This window comes from Megascapheus bottae, chromosome 31, assembly GCF_031878675.1.
Source record: "Megascapheus bottae isolate mThoBot1 chromosome 31, mThoBot2.hap1, whole genome shotgun sequence".
Lineage (NCBI taxonomy): Eukaryota > Metazoa > Chordata > Mammalia > Rodentia > Geomyidae > Megascapheus > Megascapheus bottae.
The window spans coordinates 7,956,217-7,981,621 of NC_143539.1; the positions used below are offsets into that span (position 1 = coordinate 7,956,217).

Genomic DNA, 25,405 nt, shown 5'->3' on the forward strand with positions numbered 1-25,405 from the left:
CTCAAGGCTGTACTCTACCACTTGAGCCACAGAACTATTTCCAGTTTTCTGGTGGTTGATTGGAGATAAGAGTCTCAAGGACTTTTGTGCCCAGGCTGGTATTGAATCTCCATTTATCTCAGATCTGAGCCTCGTGAGTAGCTAGGATTACAGGAGTGAGCCACCTCCCTCCGCCACTTATGATTTTTCATGGCCAAATGAAGAATCTCACGAACTTTCCTCCCCTGCATTGGGTTAAAACTATGCTCCTCAGATCCCAGCCTCCTGAGTAACTAGAATGACAGGTGTGAGCCACCAGCATCCTGCTAAGAAAGGAATTTTTTAAACTGCAAATAATTTTGACAACCAAACTTGTTACTGTCATATTTGTTCTTTAATTAAAAAGTAATACATATCAAAATAAAAACTCCCACAGTCTACACCCAAAAGACAACCAATATCATATATAGGTCTATAATAAATGCAGAGTACCATTCTTTGTACTGTTGTATTTATACAAAATGCCATGCTTTATTGTATATTTTGTAATTGTATATTTTTTAAGTGTCCTGATATTCCAGCATAGAAATGAGCACATTATATTTATTGATCTGTGTTCCTTTATGGTGAAATTTGTTCAATTCAGGTTAGGGCAGTACATACCATAATGTGAATGCAATGGTAACATTTCTGTGTTCTTGTAGTGCTCCTGAGGCCAGCGCATGAGGAAAACTGTAACATCTTCACCTCCTTTTTTTTCCTTTGGTTGGTTGTGGTGCTTGAACTCTGGGCCTGGGAGCTGTCCCTGAGCTCTTCAGTTCAAGACTAGTGTGCCACAGCACCATTTTTGGTTTTCTGATGGTTAATTAGAAATAAGAGTTTCACAGACTTTCATGCCCTGGCTTGCTTTGAATCATGATCCTCAGAGCTCAGCCTTCTAAGTAGCTAGGATTAGAGGCATGAGCCACCAGCACCCAGTATCTTCACCTATTTTTAAATTAAGATGTTGCTCTAACATCACTTTTTTCCTATTTTTGCCTTAAAGCTATTTAGGTTTTTTGTGTGTGAAGTAGATATAAGTGTTTTGTGACCATATAAATCTTCCATGTAAGCTGGATGCGATGGCTCACACCTGTAATCCTAGCTACTCAGGAGGCTGAGATGTGAGGATCGAGGTCCAAAGCCAGCCTGGACATGCAAGTCCATGAGACTCTTATCTCCAATTAACCACCAGAAAACTGAAAGTGGCACTGTGGTTCAAGGGGTAGGGCAGTAGCTTTGAGCTGAAGAGCTCAGGGACAGTGCCCAGGCCAGAGTTCAAGTTTCCAAGACTGACCAAAAAAAAAAAGAAAGAAAAGAAAACCTTCCATTTTTGGGGTATGCTTTCCTTACCTCTGTCATTTTCATAGCCCTATCTTGGCTCTTACTGTCAGTCCCTACTTTATTTCCACTGGTTTGTTTATACAGTCAATGGCATAGTAAATCACAACAGCTTTAAATAGTCTGTTAGCATAACTATCAGAGTGTGTATTTCCTAGTTTTTGAATTATCATGTTTGTTTCAGCGTTTGGTGTCCTTTACCTTTCCACATAACATTTTAAAATGCTTTTGGAATTCCTTCAACTATAATTAACATGTAACATATTAATGGAAATATATTAAACTTGGAGAATTAAAAGGGTACTTACATTTTTACAATATTCTTTTTGTAGTCATAATTTCATTTCTCTTCAGTTTTCTGATGTTCTTTTGTGTCCTTCAACATGTTTTATACTTCTTACTATATAGTTCTTAATTTTTCCCATCTTTTTTTTACCTTATTGATATACTAAGAACTCAAGTATTATGTTGATTCCCAATAGTATACATTGTCTTTCAGACTTGAATGAGAATATTGATTAGATATTAGATATTATCCATAAGTAAGGTGTACACTGAAGGTTTTATTGGTTACCTTGATGAGAATTGTATGTTTGACTTCTTCACAATGTATTAGACCTTTAAGGTATAAGGATATATACCTTATAACTTATATAAGGAGATATATCTTGTAGCTTTAAGACATAAGGTATAAGAACCTTATAAGGTTCTTCTCATACCTTTCTGCTCTAGAACCAATCATGAAATTCACCTAATTCTCAATGAGTATGGATTCTCTGGTGTCTAACCAGGTGTGACTTTTGGCTGAAAGCTTTGCCACACTCAAGACAGTGATAGGGCTTCTCACCAGTATGCTTCCTCATGTGAAGAGTAAGAGATGAGATCTGAGAGAAGGCTTTTCCACACTTGGTACAGTCGAAGGGTTTCTCACCTGTATGACCTCGTATATGTATAGTAAGGGATGAACTCTGGGAGAAGGCTTTTCCACACTTGTTACATTCATATGGCTTCTCACCCGTGTGACCTCTCATATGCACAATGAGTGAAGTTCTTTGAGAGAAGGCTTTCCCACACTCATTACAGACATAGGGCTTCTCACCGGTATGACTTCGCATATGTAAATTAAGCAGTGAGCACTGAGAGAAGGCTTTTCCACACTTATCACACTCATAAGGCTTTTCTCCAGTGTGACTTCTTAAGTGAAGAGTAAGGGATGCAATCTGAGAAAAGGCTTTACCACATTTATTGCAGTCATAAGGTTTCTCTCCAGTGTGAACTTTCTGATGTGTAATGAAGTTTTGCTTCTGACTGAAGGCTTTACCACATTCATGACATTCATAAGGTTTTTCTCCAGAATGAATTTTTTCATGAGCAATGAGATTTGATTTCTGGCTAAAAGCTTTGCCACATTCTTTACAGATATAGGGTTTTTCTCCAGTATGAATTCTCTGGTGTCTAACAAGATTTGACATCTGAATAAAAGCTTTCCCACACTCATTACATTCATAAGGTTTCTCTCGAGTATGAATCTTCTGGTGGGTAATGAAGTTTTTCTTGTGGCTGAAAGCTTTTCTACATTCTTTACATTCATAGGGCTTCTCACCTGTGTGACTTCTTGTGTGTACAGTAAGGGCAGAGCTTTGAGAAAATGATTTACCACATTCATTGCATTCATAGGGTTTCTCACCTGTATGGATTCTCATATGTATAATAAGCATGGAAAACTGAGAGAAAGCTTTTCCACATTTATCACACTTATAGGGTTTTTCTCCTGTATGACTTCTCATATGAAGAGCAAGGGATGCAACTCGAGGAAAGGCTTTGCCACACTCATTACATTCATAAGGCTTCTCCCCAGTGTGAACTTTCTGATGTGCCATAAGGCTTTGCTTTTGGCTGAAGGCTTTTCCACATTCGTTACATTCATAAGGTTTCTCTCCAGTGTGAATCTTTTCATGATCAATGAGATTTGATTTCTGGCTGAAGGATTTCCCACAGTCCCTACATGCATAAGGTTTCTCTCCAGTATGAATTCTTTCATGTCGAATGAGGTTTGATATTTTAATAAAAATTTTCCCACATTCATTACATTCGTAAGTCTGGTCCCTACTATGAACTTTAAGATGTTTAATGAGTTTATCCCTGTGGCTAAAGGTTTTCCTACATTTGTTACAATTATAGGGTTTCTCTTCAGTATGAAATCGCAGGTGCCTGATGAGGTCTAAAGCTTGACTAAAGCCTTTTCCACAATGATTACACTTGAAGGGGGTTATGTCAAGAGGGGATGAGCTACTTTCATATGATTTTATAGCTTCATCAAATTCAGAATGTTCCTCTTTCAGAAGGTATTTCACATTATTATGACAGTCAAAATTATTTCCTAAACATGTCTCAAAAAAGTCATATTCAGAGATATGTCTGGAAGGAATAAAATCTGAGCTTATAGGAAACAAACCTTCAAATTTATGACATTTATTGACTTTTTCTTCAGTCATTGTTTTCTTGAAAACTTCTCTCAATAGTTTGTCCTGGATTTTTTGATTTCCATCTATGTTCCATATTATTCCTAAAATGGTGCAAACACATACACTTTGTGAATTTTTTTTGAATACTGAAATATCAAGGAAATTTAAAGAAACATGTTTAGTGCTATTGGGCTTAATGATTCATCTCCCATTCCTGAACAAATTACCCACGAAGTTTTGAGAAGGAAGATCTAGGAAAGGTAATGTGAGAAGCATATATTTACGAATACAAATGACTTCTAAATAGAATGTAAAAGAAAAAAACTATTAGGGAATTCAAAGGAGATACAGAACATAGAATTAAAGAAGAAACAATGCTTACAAAAAAAGGGGGGGGGGCTGGGAGTTTGGCCTAGTGGTAGAGTGCTTGCCTAGCATGCACGAAGACCTGGGTTTGATTCCTTGGTACCACATACATGGAAAAAAGCCAAAAGTGGTGCTGAGGCTCAAGTGGTAGAGTTCTACTCTTGAGAAAAGTCTAAGGACAGTGCTCAGGCCCTAAGCTCAAGCCCAAGACTGGCAAAAAAAAAAAAAAAAAAAAAAAAAAAGAAAGAAAGAAAGAAGAAAAAGAAGAGCCAGGTGCCTATGGCTCATGCCTGTAATCCTAGCTACTCAGGAAACTGAAATCTGAGGATCATGATTCAAAGCCAGTCCAGGTAGGGACCGGGAGTTTGGCCTGGTGGTAGAATGCTTGCCTAGCCCAGGTTCGATTCTTTGGTACCACATATATAGAAAAAGCTGGAAGTGGTGCTATAGCTCAAGTGATAGACCTCTAGCCTTGAAAAAGAACAAGGACAGTGCTCAGGCCCTGAGTTCAAGCCCCAGGACTGGCAAAAAAAGGACAGCGCCAAGTCCCACAGCCAACAATAAAAATCATTGAAATAGGGCTGGGAGTTTGGCCTAGTGGTAGAGTGCTTGCTAGCATGCACGAAGACCCGGGTTCAATTCCTCAGTACCACATACATAGAAAAAATCCAGAAGTGATGCTGAGGCTCAAGTGGTAGAGCTCTAGCCTTGAGAAAGTCCAAAGACAGTGCTCAGGCCCTGAGCTCAAGCCCAGGACTGGCAAAAAAAAAAACCCCAAAAAACAAAAAAACATTGAAATATATATCCATATGTTTCCCAAAAATACAAATTAGCTAGGTGTATTGACGTAATGTTGTGTTATATAGATTAATATGTATCTATGACCTACAAAGTCTCAGCTTAATTTTAATTATGTTCTAAAATTTATGTGCCAGTGATTGTATATAGAGATTGATTCCCTTCTTGAATATTTATTGGTTAAACATGGCATTTGAAATATGATATTAAAAAATCAGTGTTAATAAAATTTTTTAATTTAAAAAGGGGGGGCAGGAGCATATCCTCAAGGTACAGTGCTCAACTAGAATGCACGAAGCCCTGGGTTCGATTCCTCAGTACCACCATATACTAAGAAAAAGCCAGAAATGAAGAAATGAAGAAGTGACTCTAGTGACAGAGATCTAGCCTTGAACAAAATGTATCTAAGGACAGTGCCCAGACCCTAAGCTCAAGCCCCAGGACTACCCCACACACAAAAACAAAATATACACTAAATTTATTCATGAGAACAAACATTAAAATTTTATATAAAATATCAAAATGCCCAAAGAAGTGAAACTGACCCAAAAATAAACTAAAACTGCTTGCCTAGCATGCACAGAGCCATAGGTAGAGTGCTAGCCGTGAGCTGAAGAGCTCAGGGACAGAGTCTAGGCCCAAAGTTCAAGCCCATACGAGGAAAAAAAAAAAAAAAAAAAGGAACTGTTGCTGTGCCTCAAAGGATAGGGCAGTAGCCTTGAGCTGAAGAGCTCAGGGACAGTGCCCAGGCCCAGAGTTAAAGCACCATGACTGACCACCAACAAAAAAAAGACCAGAAGTGGGGCTGTGGCTCCAGGGGTAGGGCCTAGCCTTGAGCTGAAGTGCTCAGGGACAGTGCCCAGACCCAGAGACCAAGCCCCATGACTAACAATAACAATAAGAAAAGGTTATCCAATCGGACTTCATAGTTGTTTTTTCTGGTGGGTCATGGGGCTTGAACTCTGGGCCTGGGCACTGTTCCTGAGCTTTTCACCTCAAGGCTACAACTCTACCCCTGGGCCTGGGTGATATCCCTGAGCTCTTCAGCCCAAGGCTACCACCCTACCCTTGAGCCAAGCCCCACTTCCACCTCCCTTTGAGCCAAGTTTCACTTCCCAGTTTTCTAGAGGTTAATTAGAGATAAGAGTCTCAGGTTCTTTTATGCTCGGGCTGGCTTTGAACCTTGATCTTCAGATCTCAGCCTCCTGAATAGCTAGGATTACAGGTGTGAGCCACCACACCCAGCAGGACCACACAGTTTTTGTTGTTGTTGTTGGGGGGTTTTTTGGCCAGTCCTGGGCTTAAGCCCAGGGCCTGAGCACTACCACTAGTAGTAGTACCACTTGAGCCTCAGCACCACTTCCGGCTTTTTCTATGTATGTGGTACCAAGGAATTGAACCCGGGTCTTCATGCATGCTAAGCAAGCACTCTACCACTAGGCCAAACTCCTGGCCCCCCGCATAGATTTTTAACTTGGAAAATAAAGTAGAAAACAAACACCATCACAATAGTTCATAGGAAAAAAATTCAAAAGTAATCAAATTAAAGTCAGGAATAAGATGAGTTGTATAGCCATTCTTATTTACATGTTATTAGTGCAACTAAATAAGAAATGAGGCATTAATAGAAAAATTTGGAAAGGAGAATGAGGTTAATTACTATACTGTTCCAGAATAGTGGGTGACCTCAGAGCCTTGTGCACTTCCTGAACTTTTTTGCTCTAGGATAAGCTCTTACCACATGAGCCACACCTCCAGTTCCAGCATTTCTGCACTCAAATGTTTGTTGACATAAAAGGACAGTTGTTTTTATCCAAGTATGAGAGCAAAAGCTAAGAAAAGCTGGGAACCAGTAGCTCACGCCTGTAATCCTAGCTACTCAAGAAGCTGAGATCTTAGAAACCTGGTTCAAAGCCTGCTCAAGAATGAAAGTCTGTGAGACTCTTATCTCCAAATAACACCAGAAAACTGAAAGTGGCACTGTGGCTCAAAGTAGTAGAATACTAGCCTTGAGCAAAAGAGCTCAGAGACAGTGCCTAGGCCCTGAGTTCAAGCCCCACAACCCACCAAAAATAAAAAATGATGGAGCCAACAGTTTAGCCTATTGGTAGAGTGCTTGCCTAGCATGCTTGAAAACCAGGGTTCAATTCCTTGGTACCATACACATAGAAAAAGCTCGAAGTGGTGCTGTGCCTCAAGTGGTAGAACTCTAGTTTTGAGAAAGCTCAAGGAATAGTTCTTAGGCCCTGAATTCAATCCCACAACTAGAAAAAATTAAAGGAAAAAATAAAAAAACTAAATATAGTGGAAAGTGAAACTATGAGTTGAAGGCCCTTAGAATGGAAGAAGAGAAAGAAGACGACAAAGGACTACAAATGGGGGCTGGGAGTTTGGCCTAGTGGTAGAGTGCATGCCTAGCATGCACGAAGACCCGGGTTTGATTCCTTGGTACACCACATACATAGCAAAAAGCCGGAAGTGGAGCAAAAAGCCAGAAGTGGTGCTAAGGCTCAAGTGGTAGAGTTCTAGCCTTGAGAAAGTCCAAGGACAGTGCTTAAGCCCTGAGCTCAAGCCCAGGACTGGCAAAAAAAAAAAAAGGACCACAAATGTCAACACATTTATTTCAAAACTATAAATCTATGACCATAAATAATAAAGGAAAGGATCCTATGGAAAAATGTAAAGAGAGTTTGAGGATGCTAGTAATATTAGGACAATACTAAAATGAGGTTGGAAATTAACTAGGATAGGACAGTTCTGATGAAAAAAAGTTAAAATAGTATTTAGGCCAGAAGTTTGGCCTAGTGGTAGAGTGCCTGCCTAGGAAGCCCAAAGACCCGGGTTCAATTCCTCAATACTACATACATAGTAAAAGTTAGAAATGGTGCTGTGGCTCAAGTGGTAGAGCTCTAGCCTTGAAAAGCCCAAGGATAGAGCTCAGGCCCTGAGATCAAGCACCAGGACTGACAAAAAAAAAAGACATCTTAAGATGGGTGTGTGGGGGCCGGGAGTTTGGCCTAGTGGTAGAGTGCTTGCCTACCATGCAGCATTAGATTCCTCAGTACCACATATACTGAAAAAAGTTGGAAGTGGTGCTGTGGCTCAAGTGATAGAGTTTTGGCCTTGAGGAAAGCCCAAGGATGGTGTTCAGGCCCTGAGTTCAAACCTCAGGACTTGCCAAAAAAAAAAAAAAAAAGATGGGAGTGTGGCCTAGTGGTTGGGTGCCTGCCAAGCATACATGAAGCTCTGGGTTCAATTCCTTGGTACCACATATACAGAATAAGCCAATGTTATGGCTCAAGTGATAGAGTGCTAGCCTTGAGAAAGCCCAATTAATGCCCAGGCCCTGATTTCAAGCCCCAGGACTGACAAAAAAAAATCTCAGAGCTGAGTACTGGTGGCTCATGCCTGTATTCCTAGGTACTCAAGAAGCTGAGATCTAAGGATAACAGTTCAAAGACAGCCTGGGAAAGAAAGTTTATGAGACAATTATTTCTAACCACCAGAAAACTAGAAGTGGTGCTGTGGCTCAAAGTGGTAGAGCATTTATTAGCCTTGAGTGAAAAAGCTCAGGACAATACCCATGCCCTCAGTTCAAGCTCCAAGACTGGCCCAAAAAAAAAATTATTTCAGCTTTATAACCAATCCATACTAATTGATACTACAGAAGTCAACAGTCCTTTAAAGAAATGCTCTTAAAGAACATCACATATACTCTTTTTGTAACCATTATTAGGATCCAGTTGCCTCCCCGCCTGTCAATCAGCTTCTCTCCCACTAACCTGGACATTGTCTCCTTAGCACTGCATCCTCTACCACCCATGGTTCTTCTTCCTGTTCCAACTTGAAAATCACATCAGGTTTGACAACTGGATAGCCTGTCAATGGGAAATAAAATAAATTTGGGCAACCATTTCAAGAACAAAGAATGGAGAAATTGAGCTGAGGAAAACCAGACTTTTTTTTTTTTTTTTTTTTTTGGTGGTTGGTCCTGGGGCTTGAGCTCTGGACCTGGGTGTGCCTCTGAGCTCTTCTGCTCAAGGCTACTGCCCTACTCCAGGCCCTGGGCGGTATCCCTGAGCTCTTTAGCTCAAGGCTACCACCCTACTTCCGGAGCCACTGGCCACTTCCCATTTTCTAGTGGTTAATTGGAGATAAAGAGGCTCAAGGTCTTTAGTGCCTGGGCTGGCTTTGAATGGAGATCCTTAGATCTTAGTCTAGAATTAGAGGCATGAGCTACCATTCCCAGCCTGAAAAAACAGGCTTTCTGAAAGACAATAAAACTTTCCCTGTATGCAGGAACACAGCCATTCTTGAGAGCTACAGAATGGCTAGATGCTTTGAAAAAAGAAACTAAAAGCTAAAATCACTCAAAAGGTCCATATGTTTCAGAAACATTGGGAAGAAATGGGTACATTTATTCCTAGAATTTAACTTACAGAACAAATTACTCTTACCCACTGTGATTAAGTTGTTGTAGTTTTCTAGCATTACATTCCGGTAGAGGTCCCTCTGTGAAGGATCCAACTGATTCCATTCCTCTTGGGTAAAGTCAATAGCCACATCTTTGAATGTCACTGTTCCCTGTAACAACACATTCCTGTTCAATCTCAAGTCTTCATCTTACATCATGTGGACAAAACATATTGAACCTTGTTCATCTATTACTCAGAAATGGAGTTTAGTATTTTAAAACATTGCCTGTTATTAGCAATTACCTGTAATCTCAGCTACTTGCGATTTGGAGGATTGCAGTTCAAGACAATTGTGGGAATAAATGTTAGTGAGATTTTATTTTAATCAATAAGCCAGGCGTTGTGGTACAATGCTTTGATCCCAGCTACTGGGAAGCATAGATAGGTCAATTGAGGTCTGAGGGAACCCCAGGCAAAAAATGTGAGACTTCACCTGGAAAATAACTCCAACCTTCAGCTGCAACTTAAACAAGGGTAGGTAGGTGAGTTATTAAGTGGTAGAGCATCTGACTAGCAAGCAAGCATGAACCCCTGAGTTCAAACTCCAATACAAAGAAGAGAGAGAAAGGGGAGAAGGTATGAAGGAAGGGAGGGAGGGAGGAAGGAAGAAAGGAGGAAGATGAAGGAAAGAAAGGAAAAGAAAAGGGACAGAAGGGAAGAAGTAGGTATGAGCCACCACTGCCAATCAGGATCTTTTTTTTTTTTTTTTTGGCCAGACCTTGTCCTTGAACTCAGGGCTTGGGCACTGACCCTGAGCTTCTTTTTCCAATCAGTGCTAGCACTCTACCACTTCTAGCACCACTCTGGCTTTTTCTTTTATGTGGTATTGAGTAATCAAGCCCAGGGCGTCATGCATGCTAGGCAAGCACTCTATCACTAAGCCACATAACCACTCCCCCAGGGTTAATGCTTAAACATATGTAAATAAATGGACTAGGCTGGCACTCTACTACTAGGCCAAACTACCAGGCCTGTAAGTATGTTTTATGTGCATAGGATTTTAAAGTTTACCATATGGAGGGCCTGGAGTTTGGCCTAGTGATAAGAGTGCTTGCTTAGCATGCACAAAGACACAGAATCAATTCCTTGGTAACACATATATAGAAAAATGCTGAAATGGTGCTGTGGCTCAAGTGGCAGAACTCTAGCCTTGAGAAAACCCAAGGACAGTGCTCAGGCCCTAAGTTCAAGCCCCAGGACTGGCAAAATAAATAAATAAATAAATAATAAAATAAAATTTACTATATGGAATACTGCTGTCCCTTCACCTTACATTGTAGTGTTAGATATGAAGAAAAACTCTATTATGGACTGAGAACATGGCCTAGTTGTAGAGTGCTTGCCTAGCATGCAAGAAGCCCTGGGTTTAATTCCTCAGTACTACATACACAGAAAAGGCCAGAAGTGGTGCTGTGGCACCAGTGGTAAAGTGTTAACCTTGTGCAAAAAGTGTCCAAGGGTAGTGCCCAGGTCCTGAGTTCAAGCCCCAGGACTGACAAAAAAAAAAAAAAAGTGTGGGGTGAGTTTGGCCTAGTGCAAGAGTGCTTGCCTAGCACGCACGAAGACCTGGGTTCAATTCTTCAGTACCACATACATAGAAAAAGCCGGAAATGGTGCTATGGCTCAAGTGGTAGAGATCTATCCTTGAGAAAGCCCAAGGACAGTGCTCAGGCCCTGACTCCAAACTGCAAGACTGGCAAAAAAAAAAAAAAAAAAAAAAAAAAAAAAAATCTATGTGGAAGCTCATGCCTATAATCCTAGCTACTCACGAGGCTGAGATCTGAGGATCACGGTTCAAAGCCAGCCCAGGTACAAAAGGACCTGAGACTCTTATGTCCAATTAACTTCTAGAAAAGAGGAAGTGGGTCTTGGCTCAAGGATAGGGTGGTAGCCTTGAGCTGAAGAGCTCAGGGACAGTGCCCAGACCAGAGTTCAAACCCCATGACCCACCAAAAAAAAAAAAAGAAAGAAAGACACTATCATTTACCTGAAACGCAGTCATTTTCTCTTCTTTTAGGGAGAGACAGGACTTGAGCAGGCAAGGCTGGTCAACAGAATAAAGTCATTAGAGATTGGTTCTTGGTACGTAACTTGGGAATTTCACAATTCACATACTGAAATCTTACAGTCTCCCTGAATCAGTTTTTCTTATGTTGTTTACGTTCATAAGTTCATTCTAGGTTTTTACTTTTTCCCTGTAGTACTGGGTTCTGACTCCAGGGCTTGTGTATGTGTGTATGCTCAGCAGGTTCTCTGCCATGTCAGCCATGCCCTCAGTCCTATTTGGTTTTAGTTTCTAAAAATAGTCTCATCTTTTTTTTTTTTTTCCCCCCACCAGTTATGGGGCTTGAACTCAGGGCCTGAGCACTGTCCTTGTTCTTTCTCAAGGCTAGAGCTCTACCACTTGAGCCACTACACCAATTCCGGCTTTTTCTATGTATGTGGTACTGAGGAATTAACCCTGGTCTGTGTGCATGCTAGGCAAGCACTCTACCAGCAGGCCAAACTCCTGCCCCTAGTATCTTCTTTTTATCCTAAGCCTGCTTCATCCAGTAATCCTCCTTAAATACAACCTCCCACGTAGCTGGTGGGATGGCAGGCATACATCAGTACATCTATTGAGTCTCACTAATCTTTTGCTTAACTGTGATTGCTTACTAAGTATCTGGGGTTAAAGGCATGAGTCACCACACCTGACTAATAACTCCATTCTTAGTTTCTAAGATAAATATCATGTCAACACTTCTCTAACACTCTATCCAGCAAACTGGCCGCTCTACCTTTGAGTTATATCCAGTACATGATTACTACTTTAATCTAGACAGCCAAAATATTTCTCCCCTTATTATCATAATTGCCTTAACTGGTCTTTCTGCTTTTTTCTTTTTTGTCAGTCATAGTGCTTGAACTCTGGTCTTAGGCACTGTCCTGAGCTCTTGAGCTAAAGGCTGCCATCCTACCCTTGAGCCACAGCCCCACTTCTAGTGATTAATTGGAGATGAGAGTCTCAAGCACTTTAGTGCCTGGGTTGGCTTTGAACCATGATCCTCACAGCTCAGCCTCCTGAGTAGCTAGGATTACAGGCATGAGCCACCATGCCCAGCTTCTTTCTCCTTTTTTCCTTACCTCCTCCCTGACCCATTCTATCATTATTTCTTCAGTAGTCCATTCTCATCAGAGTAACCAAAGATCACCTCTTAAATTGTGAACAGATAATATTACTTCCCTGCTCAAACTCCAACATCTTTCCATGTTGCTCAAAGCCAAAAACATTACTCTGCCCTCTTTCCCACCACTTAGCTTTCCCCTCTCATCTCTCAATATTTGTCCCCTATTCTCCCCTCATTCTCTGTTTTAGCCAAACCAGTCTCTTCATTGTAGCAGGCATATTGCAACCTCACATTATTTCTGACTCCAATGGGTATGGTAACTCATGCTGTTATCCCAGATCCTAGATCTCTGAAAGGAATTCACGTCCTGGACTTGAACAAAAAACAAGCAAATGAAAAGAAATAACCCTTTTAAATGGGATTAGGAGCATGGCTCAGGTGGTCCAATGCCAGCCCAGGTGCATAAGCATGAGATACCAAGGTTGAGCCCTGGTCTAGGAAAAATGCTTATTTTTCAAAAAGGAATATTCAACTACTTGGGAGGTGGACATCAGAATGGCTGCAGTTTCAGGAAGACTGGGCAAAAAGTAATGAAATCCCCTCCTCAACAAATAATCTGCCAGGCACCAGGTTCTCATGCCTGTAATCCTGGCTACTCAAGAGGCTGAGATCTGAGGATCACAGTTCAAATCTGCCCAGGTACAAAAGACCTTGAAATTCTTATCTCCAATTAACCAGAAGTGGTGCTGTGGCTCAAAGTAGTAAAGCACTAGCTTTGAGCTGAAGAGCTCAGGGACACTACCCAGGTCAAGTTCAAGCCCTATGACGGATAACAACAACAAGAACAATAAAGAATGTGGTGGCAGGGCTGGGACTTTGGCCTAGTGGTAGAGTGCTTGCCTAGTAGCCTAAAGACCTGGGTTCAATTCCTCAGTACCACATACATAGAAAAAAGCTGGAAGTGACACTGTGACTCAAGTCGTAGAGCTCTAGCCTTGAGAAAGTCCAATGACAGTGTTCAGGCCCTGAGTTCAAACCCCACAGCACAAAAAAAAAAAAAAAAGAATGTAGTGGCAGTATGAGGAAGGAATAGTAGTAGTCCAAAGGCTGTCAAGAAAATAAAAGCAAAAATACACCACTAGCTCCATCTGAAAAAATAAAAGGAAAAAAGGATAAAGGTCTGGTTTAAGTGGCAGAGGGTCTGCGTAGCCAACATAATACCCTGAGTGCAATCACCCATACTGCCTAAAAAGCTATAAAACCAAAACCCCAGGGCCAGGAGTTTGGCCTACTGGTAGAGTGCTTGCCTAGCATGCGTGAAAACCCAGATTCAATTCCACATACATAGAAAAGCCGGAAGTGGGGCTGTGGCTCAAGTAGTAGAATGCTGCTAGCTTTGAGGAAAGTACAAGAACAGTGCTCAGGCCCTGAGTTCAAGTCCTAGGACTGGCAAAACAAAAACAACAACAAAAAGGCCCTTTCCAACTGTTACTCCTTCTATGCAGAACAACCTTTCCTCAGTTATATGCACCATGAGGTTCTTTAACTTCCTTCATGCCTTCTCAATGTACTCCATTTCAATTCATAACTCCTATCTCTAATTTTATTTTTTCGCTTTATTTTAAAAAATTTTATATTTAATTACTTACCTTGTTATTAACTGGCCCACAACAATAGTACCATGACAGTAAGAAACTGTCTCTTGTCCACTGTTACATCTTAAGGACCTAGAATATTATTACATAGTCAGCATTCACTGAAAGGCGAGTCGATAAATGAATGGATCCTTAACATAGAACCCTGAAAATGAAATTTGAAAATGAAATTCCTCGGTACCACATGCACAAAAAAGCTAGAAGTGGCTTTGTAGCTTAAGTGACAGAGCAAAAACTGTCCTTGAGCAAGAACAGTACCTGGGCCCTGAGTTCAAACCTCATGACTGACCAAAAAAAAAAAAAAAAAAGAAAGAAAAAAGGAAAAGGAAAGAAAGACAAAAAGAAAGGAAAACAATTTACAATAGTTTTGGTGGTTTTTCGTTTTGTTTTGGGGGTTTTTTGTTTTGTTTTTTTTGCTAGTCCTGAGGTCTCAGGGTCTGAGCACTGTTCTTGGGCTTTCTGAGGCAAGTACTCTACCACTTGAGCCACAGCACGATTTCCAGCTTTTTTCTGTATATATGGTACTGAGGAATCAAACCCAGGGCTTCATGCATGCTAGGCGAGTACTCTACTCTAGGCCATGCTCCCAGCCCCAAGAGATGTTTTTTAAATGCTAGACTTCAGTGGAAATTAAGGACCTGCAAATTAAAGTATTTTACAGCTGTGAGATTAACAATGTTGACAGTCATGGTATCCAAAGTCATCAAGGCTTTATGAACACAGGCAGTCTCATACCATGCCCATGGTGCTGTACAATAAATGGAATAATTGGAAATTCTTAGGGAGCCTTTAATAAGAGTAAACCTTTCCATCTGTCAATTCTAATTGTAGATATTGTACAATAGGAAAGGTAAGTTGAAAAAATATATATATATAGTGTGATTGCAATCTTGAAGCCACTTGTGTAAGAACATATCAGTAAAGAGGATCAGAAGTTTAAGGCCTGAAGTAGCATGGAGACTTTGTCTCAAAAACAAAATAAAAGCAAAATGGCTGGGGGCATGGCTCAAATGGTAGAGAGCTAGCCTAGCATGGGGAAAGCCAAGAACTCAATTTCCTGTGTTGGAGAGACACAGAGGGGGGAAAAAAAAGCAATAAAAGCAGGTGTGTGGATATATATCTGCAAAGTTAAGGGTAAGGGCCGGGAGTTTAGCCTAGTGGTAGAGTGCTTGCCTAGCATGCACAGACATCCGGATTCGATTCCTCAGTACCACATAGAAAAAAGCCAGAAATGGGTGCTGTGGCTCAAGTGGTAGAGCTCTAGCCTTGAGAAAGCCCAAGGACAGTGCCCAGGCCCTGAAAAGAAGTTTGTTTTGTTTTGTTTTCTCTTTTGTGCTGGTTAGGGTTTGAACTCAGCCGTACTAACGGACAGTTCTCAACCACTGTACCACTTGAACCATACCTGGCATTCTGGTGATTCATAGGTATTAGGAGTCTCACAGACTTCTGCACCTGCTGCTTTGAATCGTGATCTTCAGATTTCTTCCTACTGAGTAACGAAGATTACAAGCATAAACCTCTGGCACCCGGCGGAGGATAGTAAATTTTGATAGATTTATGGCCGGTAAAATTACGAATTGTTTTTGTTTAGCTTTTCTACATTTTTCGATTTGGGCAATAGGATGGGGAGACACACACACACACACACACACACATTGCTAATACATGAAAAAGCTACGAGTAAGCAAATATTCAAGTCTTGGGGCTACTGATATATAAAAATATACATTGAATTACGTAAGGAAAACATGCAGCACTCGTTCAATCACTGCCTACTACATCAGTACCCTCAGTCTCTCTTTCATTCATGATCACACCCATATGCACAAAAACAAAAAACAAAAAGAAAAGTGCAAATGAGAGCCCACATCAAGACAAACCGCGCCGCCCCTAGGAACCACAGGACGCTCCGCACCCAACCTGCTGCCCGGGGTCCCCAGGCCCCCGCCTCCACGGGGCAGACAGTCCCGGCGTCGGAGCCGGTGGCGCCTGGAGGACTCACCGCCAGACACACGTCCGGATTCCACGGCGCATCCGCTCCCGGGGCACAGCACACAGCTGGTGCAGCCGCGGCCCGGCGGCGCCAAGGGGCTGAGACAGTGGAAGCATCCGAGCCTCGGACAGTTAGACGCCGGGCGACATTTCCCAGAATGCCTCGCGGTCGCTCCGGGGCAGGACCAGCTGATGGACTAGGCGTGGGAATACCGGCTTCATACCCTCCACCACCCCGGCCGTGGTGCAGCATGCGCCGCTCTGGGAAGGAGGATAATCCCGCGGCTTTTCCGTCGTGGTCAGCCCGAGGACCTGCACTTCCAGCCTGGCTGGAAGTGCAACTTCGTACCCAGAAGAACGGAAGTAGCACCCTCGCTTTTTTGCGCGAGACTACATTTCCCAGAGGTCTCCGCGGCCAGTAGGGACTTGCCTGCAAAAGCGCTGCTTCCGTCGAAGTAGTCCCGGGTTTAGTGTCTGGTCCGAGTGGGAAGCAATGCCCAAGTCCGTTTAGTGCCGGCGTGTCAAGAGTTCCGATGCGAACTATGGTCGGGGGAGATCAGGGATTCTTGCAGGCCTAGTCAGCCCGAACCTCTGAATCCTGGCAGTGGTCGGAAGAAGTGATTTTATGTGACTCTGTGACCGGGATGCCAAGGATTTTGAGTCTGGAGTTTATGAAATTGAGGCTCCTTGAGACCCAATGACTGAAGATGGTGCGAATTCTTAACCACCCGGGTGTCACATTGAAAGGGCTCCAACTCTAACCTAGTCTGCTTTGTAAAAGGACTCTGTTTTGTCTGTCAGGCTGGTTTACTTTTGTGTTGAAGTCAAGCACTACTTTTGTCTTGACAGTATGGTCCTGGAAAGGATTGTTGAAGCAAACACCTTGGCAACATGTTGACAAATGGATCACTCTTGTAGTCTCGTAGAACAGCTAGCTGAACTGCAAATCTAAATGTCAAAGCTGGGCGTTAATCATAGCCACTGAGATTTGAGGATCCTGGTTTGAAGCCAGACAGGGCAGGGAAGTCAGGGAGGCTTATCTCCAATTAACCACCTAAAAACTGGAAGTAGAGCTGCAGCTCAAACAGCTAGCACGATATCCTTGGACAAAAAAGCTCGAAGAGAGTCCCCAGGCCCTGCTTTCAAAGCCCCAAGACCGACACACCCTCCCCCCCCCCAAAAAAAAACAATGTCAGCAGTACATTTCCTCTATATCTTATAACCTCGACCCATATCCCCACACTGGAAGACCCTGAAGCAAGTTTCCTCTCTCACTCTCTCTCCTCTTGCCCTAGGACTTGAACTCAGGCCTGGATACAGTCCATGAGCTCTTCAGCTTAAGGCTAATACTCAACCACTTGAGTCACTTCCAGTTTTCTGGTGATTAATTGGAGATAAGTCTCAAGGGCCTTTGTGCCCTGGCTGGCTTTGAACAGTGATCCTCAGGTCTCAGGCTTCTGAGTAGCTAGGGTTATAGATGTGAACGACCGGTGCCTGGCCTTCTAAAATTTTGCTGGAAATCAAACTCTTGCCCTTGTGCATGTATTCTCTCTGTAGTGCTTTTAGCTGCGCCTCTGTTTATAGAGTTTACATCTTCAACAGTGATTGTTATTTTCAGAGTTGCTTTTTATATGGTACATCTTTCACTTGACACAGTATTTCTTATACTATTTTACTTTACATAGAAGATGGAAACCTTAAGCACAATTTATTTTGCTGTTATCCCAAGCGATATTGTGATTATATATGGTATAACTTTAAAATTAATTTTTGTTTTGTTTAAACAGTAATTTATCTTGGTAATCTTTTATACCAAAGAAAGAGTGCCCAGGCCCTGAGTTCAAGCACTATTAACAAAAGAATTGGAAGTTTCCAACTGTTCAGTGTGGAATCAGTGCAGGGTGTGAGAACAGGGTAAGGCGCGTGGCATTTATGGACCACAAGTAGGAGTGTGCCAGGCCAGTGAACTCCTCAGCCTTGCAGCCTTTACTGCGCGGACTACATTTCCCGGCGTCCCCCGCGGAAACAGCGGCCTTCTCTTTTGTGTCCTCCTTGGGATCCTGCCGGGTGTGGCGCTGCTTTCTGGGCGCTTAGCCTGGGTTCCATCCATTTTCGGGGGAAGCTGGTGAGGCTAGAGTGGAGAAGAGACCCTGATCCTAACTCTTCAAAGTAGAAACAGGCTCCAGTTCAGTTCTGCAGGTGAGGGAGTGGTCCACGACTTCTGAGTGGGAAGCTCTGTGAGCTGTGGGACTTTGAGAATCGTTGGTTGCTATAGCAACAGGCGACGCTACAACCCGGTGGGCGTGTCTATGTCTTCTCTGTGACTATGGGTGCTTGGAAGCCAGGGCTTGCAGTCACTGAGGGTGAGGCTGAGCAAGGCGTTGTGGGTAGTTCTGCATGGTGTATGTACCCTATCCTCTTTGATTACTACAGAAGTATTTGAGAGCTCAGGGCCTGGGCACTGTCCCTGAAATATTTGAAGTACTACCACTGAAGCATTGGGCTTGTGGATGGAGACGTCATTGGCGACCTTTTTTTTTTTTTGGCCTGTCCTGGGCTTGAACTCAGGGCCTGAGTATTGTCCTTGGGTTTTCTCAAGGCTAGAGCTCTACCACTTGAGCCACAGCCCACTTCCGGCTTTTTTCTAGATATGTGGTGCCAAGGAATCGAAGCTGGGTATTCGTGCGTGCTAGGCAAGCACTCTACCACTAAGCCAAATTTATGGCCCCAGGTTGTGCTTTCTTTATTTTCATACTTATTGTGATATTGCAGTTAAAACTCAGGGCCTCCCAGTTGCTGGGCAGAAGCTGCTGCTGAAAGGCAAGTCTCCAACAGGCTGTTCAGGGTTTTTTTTGTTTTTGTGTTTTGTTTTTTTGTCTATTGTAGGCCTTGAACTTTGGGCCTGGGTGCTCTCCCTAAGCTCTTCAGCTCAAGGCTAGAGTTTGAGCCACATCACCACGTCTTATTTTCTGGTTTTCTGGTAGTTAATTGTATAGAAGAGTCTCACAGACTTCCATGCCTAAGCTGGCTGTGTACTGCAGTCCTTAGATCTCAGCTTCCTGAGTAGCTAGGATTACAGGCATGTAAGCCAGTGCCTATCCACTGATGTGTCTGGGGGTAACTATGGGTGCCCAGCATCATTTCATGTATTTTACTACAGGAGTTAATGACCTTCAGAGATTTGGCTATGGACTTCTCAGAAGGGTAACGGAGTTACCTGGATTCATCTCAAAGGCATTTGCACAGTTCTCTGATGCTGGAGAACTATAGGACCTTGCTCTCACTGGGTAAGGAGGTCTTCTCTGTAAAATTGGACTGCTTTGTGTGTGCTGTCCCTGAGCATTTGTGCTCATTGCTAGCATTCTAACACTTGAGCTACAAATTCTACTTCTATTCTTTTGGGTGGATAACTGGAGTGAAAATCCTATGGATTTTCTTGCCCACGCTGGCTTCAAAGCTCCATCCTCAGATATCAGCCTCCTGAGTAGACAGAATTAAAGGCATGTCACTAGCCATGGATTTGGATTTCTAAACATAAAGAATTTTGGGTCACATCAGTAATCCTAGGTACTCAGGAGGCTGAAATCTAAAGATCACCTTTTGAAGACAGCTCAGGAAGGAAAATGTGAGACCTTTTTATTTTTACTAGTCTTGGGGCTTGAACTCAGGACCTGGGCACTGTCCTTTCCACATCGGGCTTTTACTGCTTATGTGGTACTGGGGAATTGAACCCAGGACGTCATGCATGCAAGGCAAGCACTCTACCAAGTCACACATTCCAAGCTCTCTGTGAGACTCTTATCTCCAATAAATTACTCAGAAAAAGCTGGAGGTGGCACTGTGGCTCAAGTGGTGGAAGCTAGCCTTGAGGACAGAGCGATTTAAGGACAGAGCCCAGGCCCTGAGTTGAAGCTACAGGACCAGGAAAAAAAAGTTTTTTTGCTATCACATTGTAACTTTTGGAGCATATATGTGCAAAGTTTGGCCTACTGTCTTATGTACAGTGCCGGGGCTAGCCGGCAGGGAGCTGGTATTCCTGAAATAGGGGGCAGGAACTAGGAAAAAATAAAAGTTTGGCCTAGTGGAAGGGTGCTTTCATAGCATGCACGAAGACCCAGGTTCAATTCCTCAGTACCACACACATAGAAAAAGCTGGAAATGGTTTAGTAGCACAAGTGACAGACCACTAGCCTTGATAAATCCCAAGGACAGTGCCCATGCCCTGAGTTTAAGCCCCAGGACTGGCAAAATAGAATTAAGAAGTCTAAATGATTAACTTTTTTAATGTCTTCAAGTCTTTGCTTAAAATACAATTCGTAATTCTGAACCTTTGACTGTATCAAGACATGTGATTTCTTTTTCTTCTTTCCTATGCCATTTCTGGGACTTGAACTCAGGACATGGGCAACGTATCTGAGCTGCTTTTGCTCAAGAGTAGCATTCTACCAGTTGAGCAACAACACCACTTCTGGCTTTTTCTGTTTATGTGGTACTGAGAAATTGAACCCAGGGATTCAAGCATAATAGGCAAGCACTCTACCACTAAACCACATTCCTAGGCGAGGACTTCTGATCTCTGTTAGCCTGTTCTTTATTTTTTATTTTATCCATTTTATCGCATGCTGGATAATTCCATGCTTCTGAGCACACTCAGTGACTTAAGCAATCCAGAAATGGAAGGCCCTGGCTCCTTCCGCCAACAGCTGGAGCTCCCAGGTACTCCTGGCAAGTGAGGCAGTCTCAGGACACCATTGACTGACAGTTGCATTTCGGAAAGACCCAACAACTGCTGCTGGTATGAATTGGTGGCCACCGCTTGATATTAGCGAGCACATTTTCTAAATAAGGTTAGATCTGTACCTTGAGTCTGGTCTCCAAAGTCTGTGTTTCCGGGATTATTCATGGGCTCCTTTACCATTTTATCCCCTCCTAGAAATCCAAGAAGGACCCCAACAACTGCCGCCTTAAAGCAGGGCACGGCTAGCGAGTAAGTGGACCTCTTCAAGCAATTATGTGGAAAGGGAACTTTCACTTTTCTGATAGAACTTCAGGCAACATGCCCATCTTACTTATCATCACCAGAGAATTCATGTAGGCTTGCCAATCTCCAGACCCAATCCAGCCAGTAACCATGTCTTGTAATCCTATCTCCTGAATGTTTCTGTAATATATACTCCTTATTCTAGTTTTTCATGTAGTCACTTTAGTCAAAGATTTATGCCACCCAGACCACTGTTGTAGCTTTCTAGCCATTCTTCCTGTGTCTATTTTTGCTGTCCCTAATTTCATTCCCCACAAGGCACCCAAGCTGAGCTTTTTTTTTTTTTTTTTTTTTTTTTTTAAATAGTGCCAGTACCTAGGCTTGGACACAGGCCTTTTGCTCAGGGCTAGCATTCTGCTATTTGAGCCACATGTCTACTTGTACCATTTTGTGATTAATCAGAGATAAAACTTTCACAGATTTTTCCTGTACAGGCTGGCTTTGAACGATGATCCTCAGATCACAGCTTCCTAGTAGCTAGAATTGTAGATATGAACCACAGGCACAGTCTCCAAACTGATTGTCTCACAGAAACAAAATAACATCACATTGCATTTAAGTGTCTTTTATAACAGTAATAATAATAATAATAATAATATGTAGTTCTTACATACCACTCAGTGTATGTGATAGCCATCTTTCAATGCTAAACGTTTAGATTTTAAAAAATCATTATTGGGAGCCAGGCTTTTGGCCTAGTGGTAGAGTGCTTCCCTAGCATGCACAAAGACCCTGGCTCAATTCCTTGAAACAACATGTAAAGAAAAAGCCAAAAGCGGTACTGTGGGTCAAGCCATGGAATGCTAGTCTTGAAAAAGCCCAAGGACAATTGCTCAGACCCTGAGTTTAAACCCAGGACTGGCAAAAAATAAAAATATCATTACTGGGCTGGGCACCAGTGGCTCATGCATGTAATCCTAGCTACTCACGAGGATGAGAACTGAGTAATGTGGTTGAAAGCCAGCTCAAGAACAAAAGACCTTGAGACTGGGCTAGGAATTTGGCTTACTGGTAAAGTGCTTGTCTAGCATGCATGAAGACCCAGATTTGATTCCTCAGTACCACATACATAGAAAAAAAAGCTAAAAGTATGCTGTGCTCAAGTGGAAGAGCTCTAGCCTTGAGAAAGCCCAAGAACAGTGCTCAGGCTCTGAGTTCAAGCAAAACCAAAAAAGTTCATGAGACCCTTATCTCCAATTACACACCTGAAAACCTGAAGTGGGGCTGTGGCTCAATGTGGTAAAGTGCTAGCTTTGACCTGAAGAGCTAAGGGACATTACCCAGGCCCAGAGTTCAAGCCCAGAACCAAGCAAAAAGGGAAAAAAAAATCATAACTGCACCATTGCTTTGGCAATGGGTTTGACTTTGACTTTGGCCTACTGTTAGAATGCTTGCCTAGAACACACAAGGACCCAGGATCAATTCGTCAGTACCATATACATAGAAAAAGCTGGAAGTAGTGCTGCTGTGGCTCAAGTGGTAGAGCTCTAGACCTGAGAAAGCCCAAAGGCAGTGTTCAGACCATGAGTTCAAGTTCCAGGACTGGCCAAAAAAAAAAAAAGTTACTGTATTGTATTAATAAACTAAATGAAAGTTTCTTGGAAATTGCCATGTATTAGACAACAGTTTGCATATAAAATACTTAACATTGCAACTTCACTAGATAGATCAAAAAATGATTGGTAAAAATTTGAATACCGGGCCAGGGTTTTGTCCTAGTGGTAGAGTGCTTGCCTAGCTTGCATAAAGTCCTAGGTTTGATTCTTAGGTACCACATACAGAGGAAAAAAAGCTGGAAGTAGAGCTCTAGCCTTGAGAAAGTACAAGGACGATGCTCAGGCGTGAGTTCAAGCCGAGGACTGGCAAAAAAAAAAAAAAATTGAACACTGTTTATTGATCAGGCAGTATTATACAGATTTAGCACATATTAATCATTTACTTCCCATGGCTAAAACATTTGTATGACAAAAAGTGTCCGTTGGAAAACAGGTTGTAACTAAGCATTCTTTTAAGTGATAATTTTTAGACTGTCCTCTGAATATAGACAAAATAAGATATAATTGCCAAGGAAACTCCATACAGTCAGGAGAAGGGGGTTTATTGTGTGAGGAGAGCAGACCTCCTGCCCCCAAGATGGAGTGAGGCAGAGCAAGACAGCTTCTGGCAGGAAGTGAGAAATTACATAGGAGGAAGGGTGTGGCCCCAGTGGAGGTGAGTGGGGACATGCCTGGTGCTGGGGACCCCCACGGCCCCCGGCCTGCCCAATGCCAGGGTTCCAGGGCCTGGGCAGGGCTGTCCAGGGTGCAGGGGGACAGAGCCAAGGGAAGGGATCATTTCTCCAGGCAGACCTAACAGCAATTCCTCCTGATTTCACAAACCCCACAGATGTCTTCCCTCGAGGCTCACGAGGATGGCAAAGGATGGCGTTCTGTGTGAGCCAAGAGCTCGCGCGGACACGCAGGGTGTGTTTGGGAAACGGGCGGTGAGACGCGGGCACAGGCAGGGCGCGGAGACTGAAACCAGACGCACGGACACGGACTCCAGGACGGGAATTCGGCCTGGTTCTGTCCCGAGCCCACGGGGCTGCGCCGCGGGGCCACTGCGCGGCGGTTCCTGGGAGGGGAGCGTCCGACGATCCCGCCCGGCTGGAGGAGGACGGCCGTCCGGCCTCAGCTGCCGCGCTCAGCCGCCTGGGCAGGCCGCGCCTGGCCATCGACCACCTGTGGGCTGCGGGGAAAGGTCAGCGTCCACGCGGTGGCCCCGCCGCGCCCGTCGGGGAGGATGGCGTCTTCACCCTGTGAGGAGCGGCGGCCCCGCAGCCTTCAGTAACCCGGGCTGTCGGGATGACTCAGAGGGCGGCCAATCGCCGCGCTCCCCCGTGCTGTACGGAACCCCGTTCAAGATGGCTGCCCCCGCGACGTGGTTCCCTGGGCGCGGCCATCTTGGATTCCCTGCCCAAGCTCAAAGCCCCAGAATCCCCTTCCGTGCGAAGGGTGGGTGTGGAGTCTGCGCGCAGCTGGGGCGCGATGCGCGCGCGGGAATGCTCCACGCCGGGCTGCAGTCAAAGGTGGAGGGTCAGTGGTCGTCCTGAGAAACAAGGTCGCAGGAAACCCTGGGTGGGGTGAGGACCTCCAGCTACGGCGGCCTGGCAGGTCAGGTGAGGATTCCTGAGGGGCCGGGGAAGCGCTGGGCGGAGGGGAGGAGCGGGGACGGGTGTGCGGGTCTAAGGGACCGGACATGTCAGCCTCCGCCAGCTGAGGTTGTGGCAGGGGCTTGGAGCTCCGTGTTGGCGGGTAGATGGGGTGAGGGAGGATCTATGCAGGAGGGGTTCTTAGGGAAAGGCCTTGTCGGTGGGGAGTGGGCGGCCGGGGGCCTCGTGGGTCGGGGTCAGCTGTGGTTTGCTCAGGCACTGGCTCGGATGGGGAGCCTTCTGGTGGGAGGACCGAGAGGCCCAGCCGGTGAGTTCTTTGGGCAGTCGTGAAGTTGGGGACTGGAGACTTGGGCTTCACTGTGTGGATAAACGGTGTGGGCCCTCAGTTATTGCACATGTCCTTTGGATCTTGGGTGAAATATTAATGATGAGTATTTTAGGTCATGGTCTACATATGAATGACATGTAGTAGATGGAGGAATGGGACATAGAGAGGTGAGTGGGGTCATTCCTCGGGTGGGGTAAGACTGGGTTCAGTCATTATTGGAGATAACAGTGTGGGTTTATGATTGCGATGTATTTTACCATTTGAGAATCAGATTGTATGGGTGAGATTTAAAGTGACTAACCAGTCACGATGGAGTGACTGGCCAGTGACTGTGGAGTCAGATTTGAATACGTTGGGAAATAAGCAATGACAAGACCTCTGGGCCAGGCACCAGTGGTTCACACCTGTAATCCTGACCAAGTAGGCTGAGATCTGAGGATCACACTTCAAAGACAGCCTGGCAGGAAAGCCTCTGAGACTCTTACCTCCAGTTAGCCACCAAAACCTGAAAGTGTAGCTGTGGCTCAAATACTAGACTGCTAGCCTTGAGTAATAAAGCTATGGTCAGGGACTGTCACAAACAAAATCAGAAAAACAGACCACTGGATGCCAGAGACTGGGGGCACGGAGGATGTCTGTGATTAAGAAGCTTATGGGAGCCAGGC

General features: G+C 43.8%; 2 protein-coding genes across 8 annotated transcripts in view; one reads left to right on the forward strand and one right to left on the reverse strand.

Annotated features, from left to right (window-relative positions):
* LOC150043919 (zinc finger protein 793-like) overlaps positions 1-25,405 on the forward strand; it is a 34,741-nt gene that overhangs the window by 1,045 nt on the left and 8,291 nt on the right. The window contains exons 1-2 of one of the 5 annotated variants that reach the window (XM_090322643.1): positions 18,339-18,419; positions 19,381-19,507. The gene's annotated coding sequence lies outside the window, so the exon portion shown is untranslated. Of the gene's footprint in view, positions 1-18,338; positions 18,420-18,531; positions 18,584-19,380; positions 19,508-24,102; positions 24,419-25,405 lie in introns of those variants that run through there. The other 4 variants (XM_090322642.1, XM_090322641.1, XM_090322646.1 and 1 more) reach the window with 4 other exon arrangements.
* LOC150043920 (uncharacterized) lies at positions 366-16,312 on the reverse strand. Of its 3 annotated transcripts, XM_090322595.1 has the most exons (6): positions 16,231-16,312; positions 14,223-14,300; positions 11,451-11,507; positions 9,446-9,572; positions 8,771-8,866; positions 366-3,925 (listed from the first exon to the last, which is right to left on the reverse strand). In XM_090322595.1, exons 3-6 carry the CDS (start codon positions 11,463-11,465, stop codon positions 2,118-2,120), a joined length of 2,046 nt encoding a protein of 681 aa, XP_090178721.1. In that variant the 5' UTR covers positions 11,466-11,507; positions 14,223-14,300; positions 16,231-16,312; the 3' UTR covers positions 366-2,117. The 3 variants fall into 3 exon arrangements, with proteins under 3 accessions (XP_090178721.1, XP_090178720.1, XP_090178722.1); XM_090322594.1 differs by lacking the exon at positions 16,231-16,312 and having other exon boundaries at positions 14,223-14,983; XM_090322596.1 differs by lacking the exons at positions 14,223-14,300; positions 16,231-16,312 and having other exon boundaries at positions 9,450-9,572.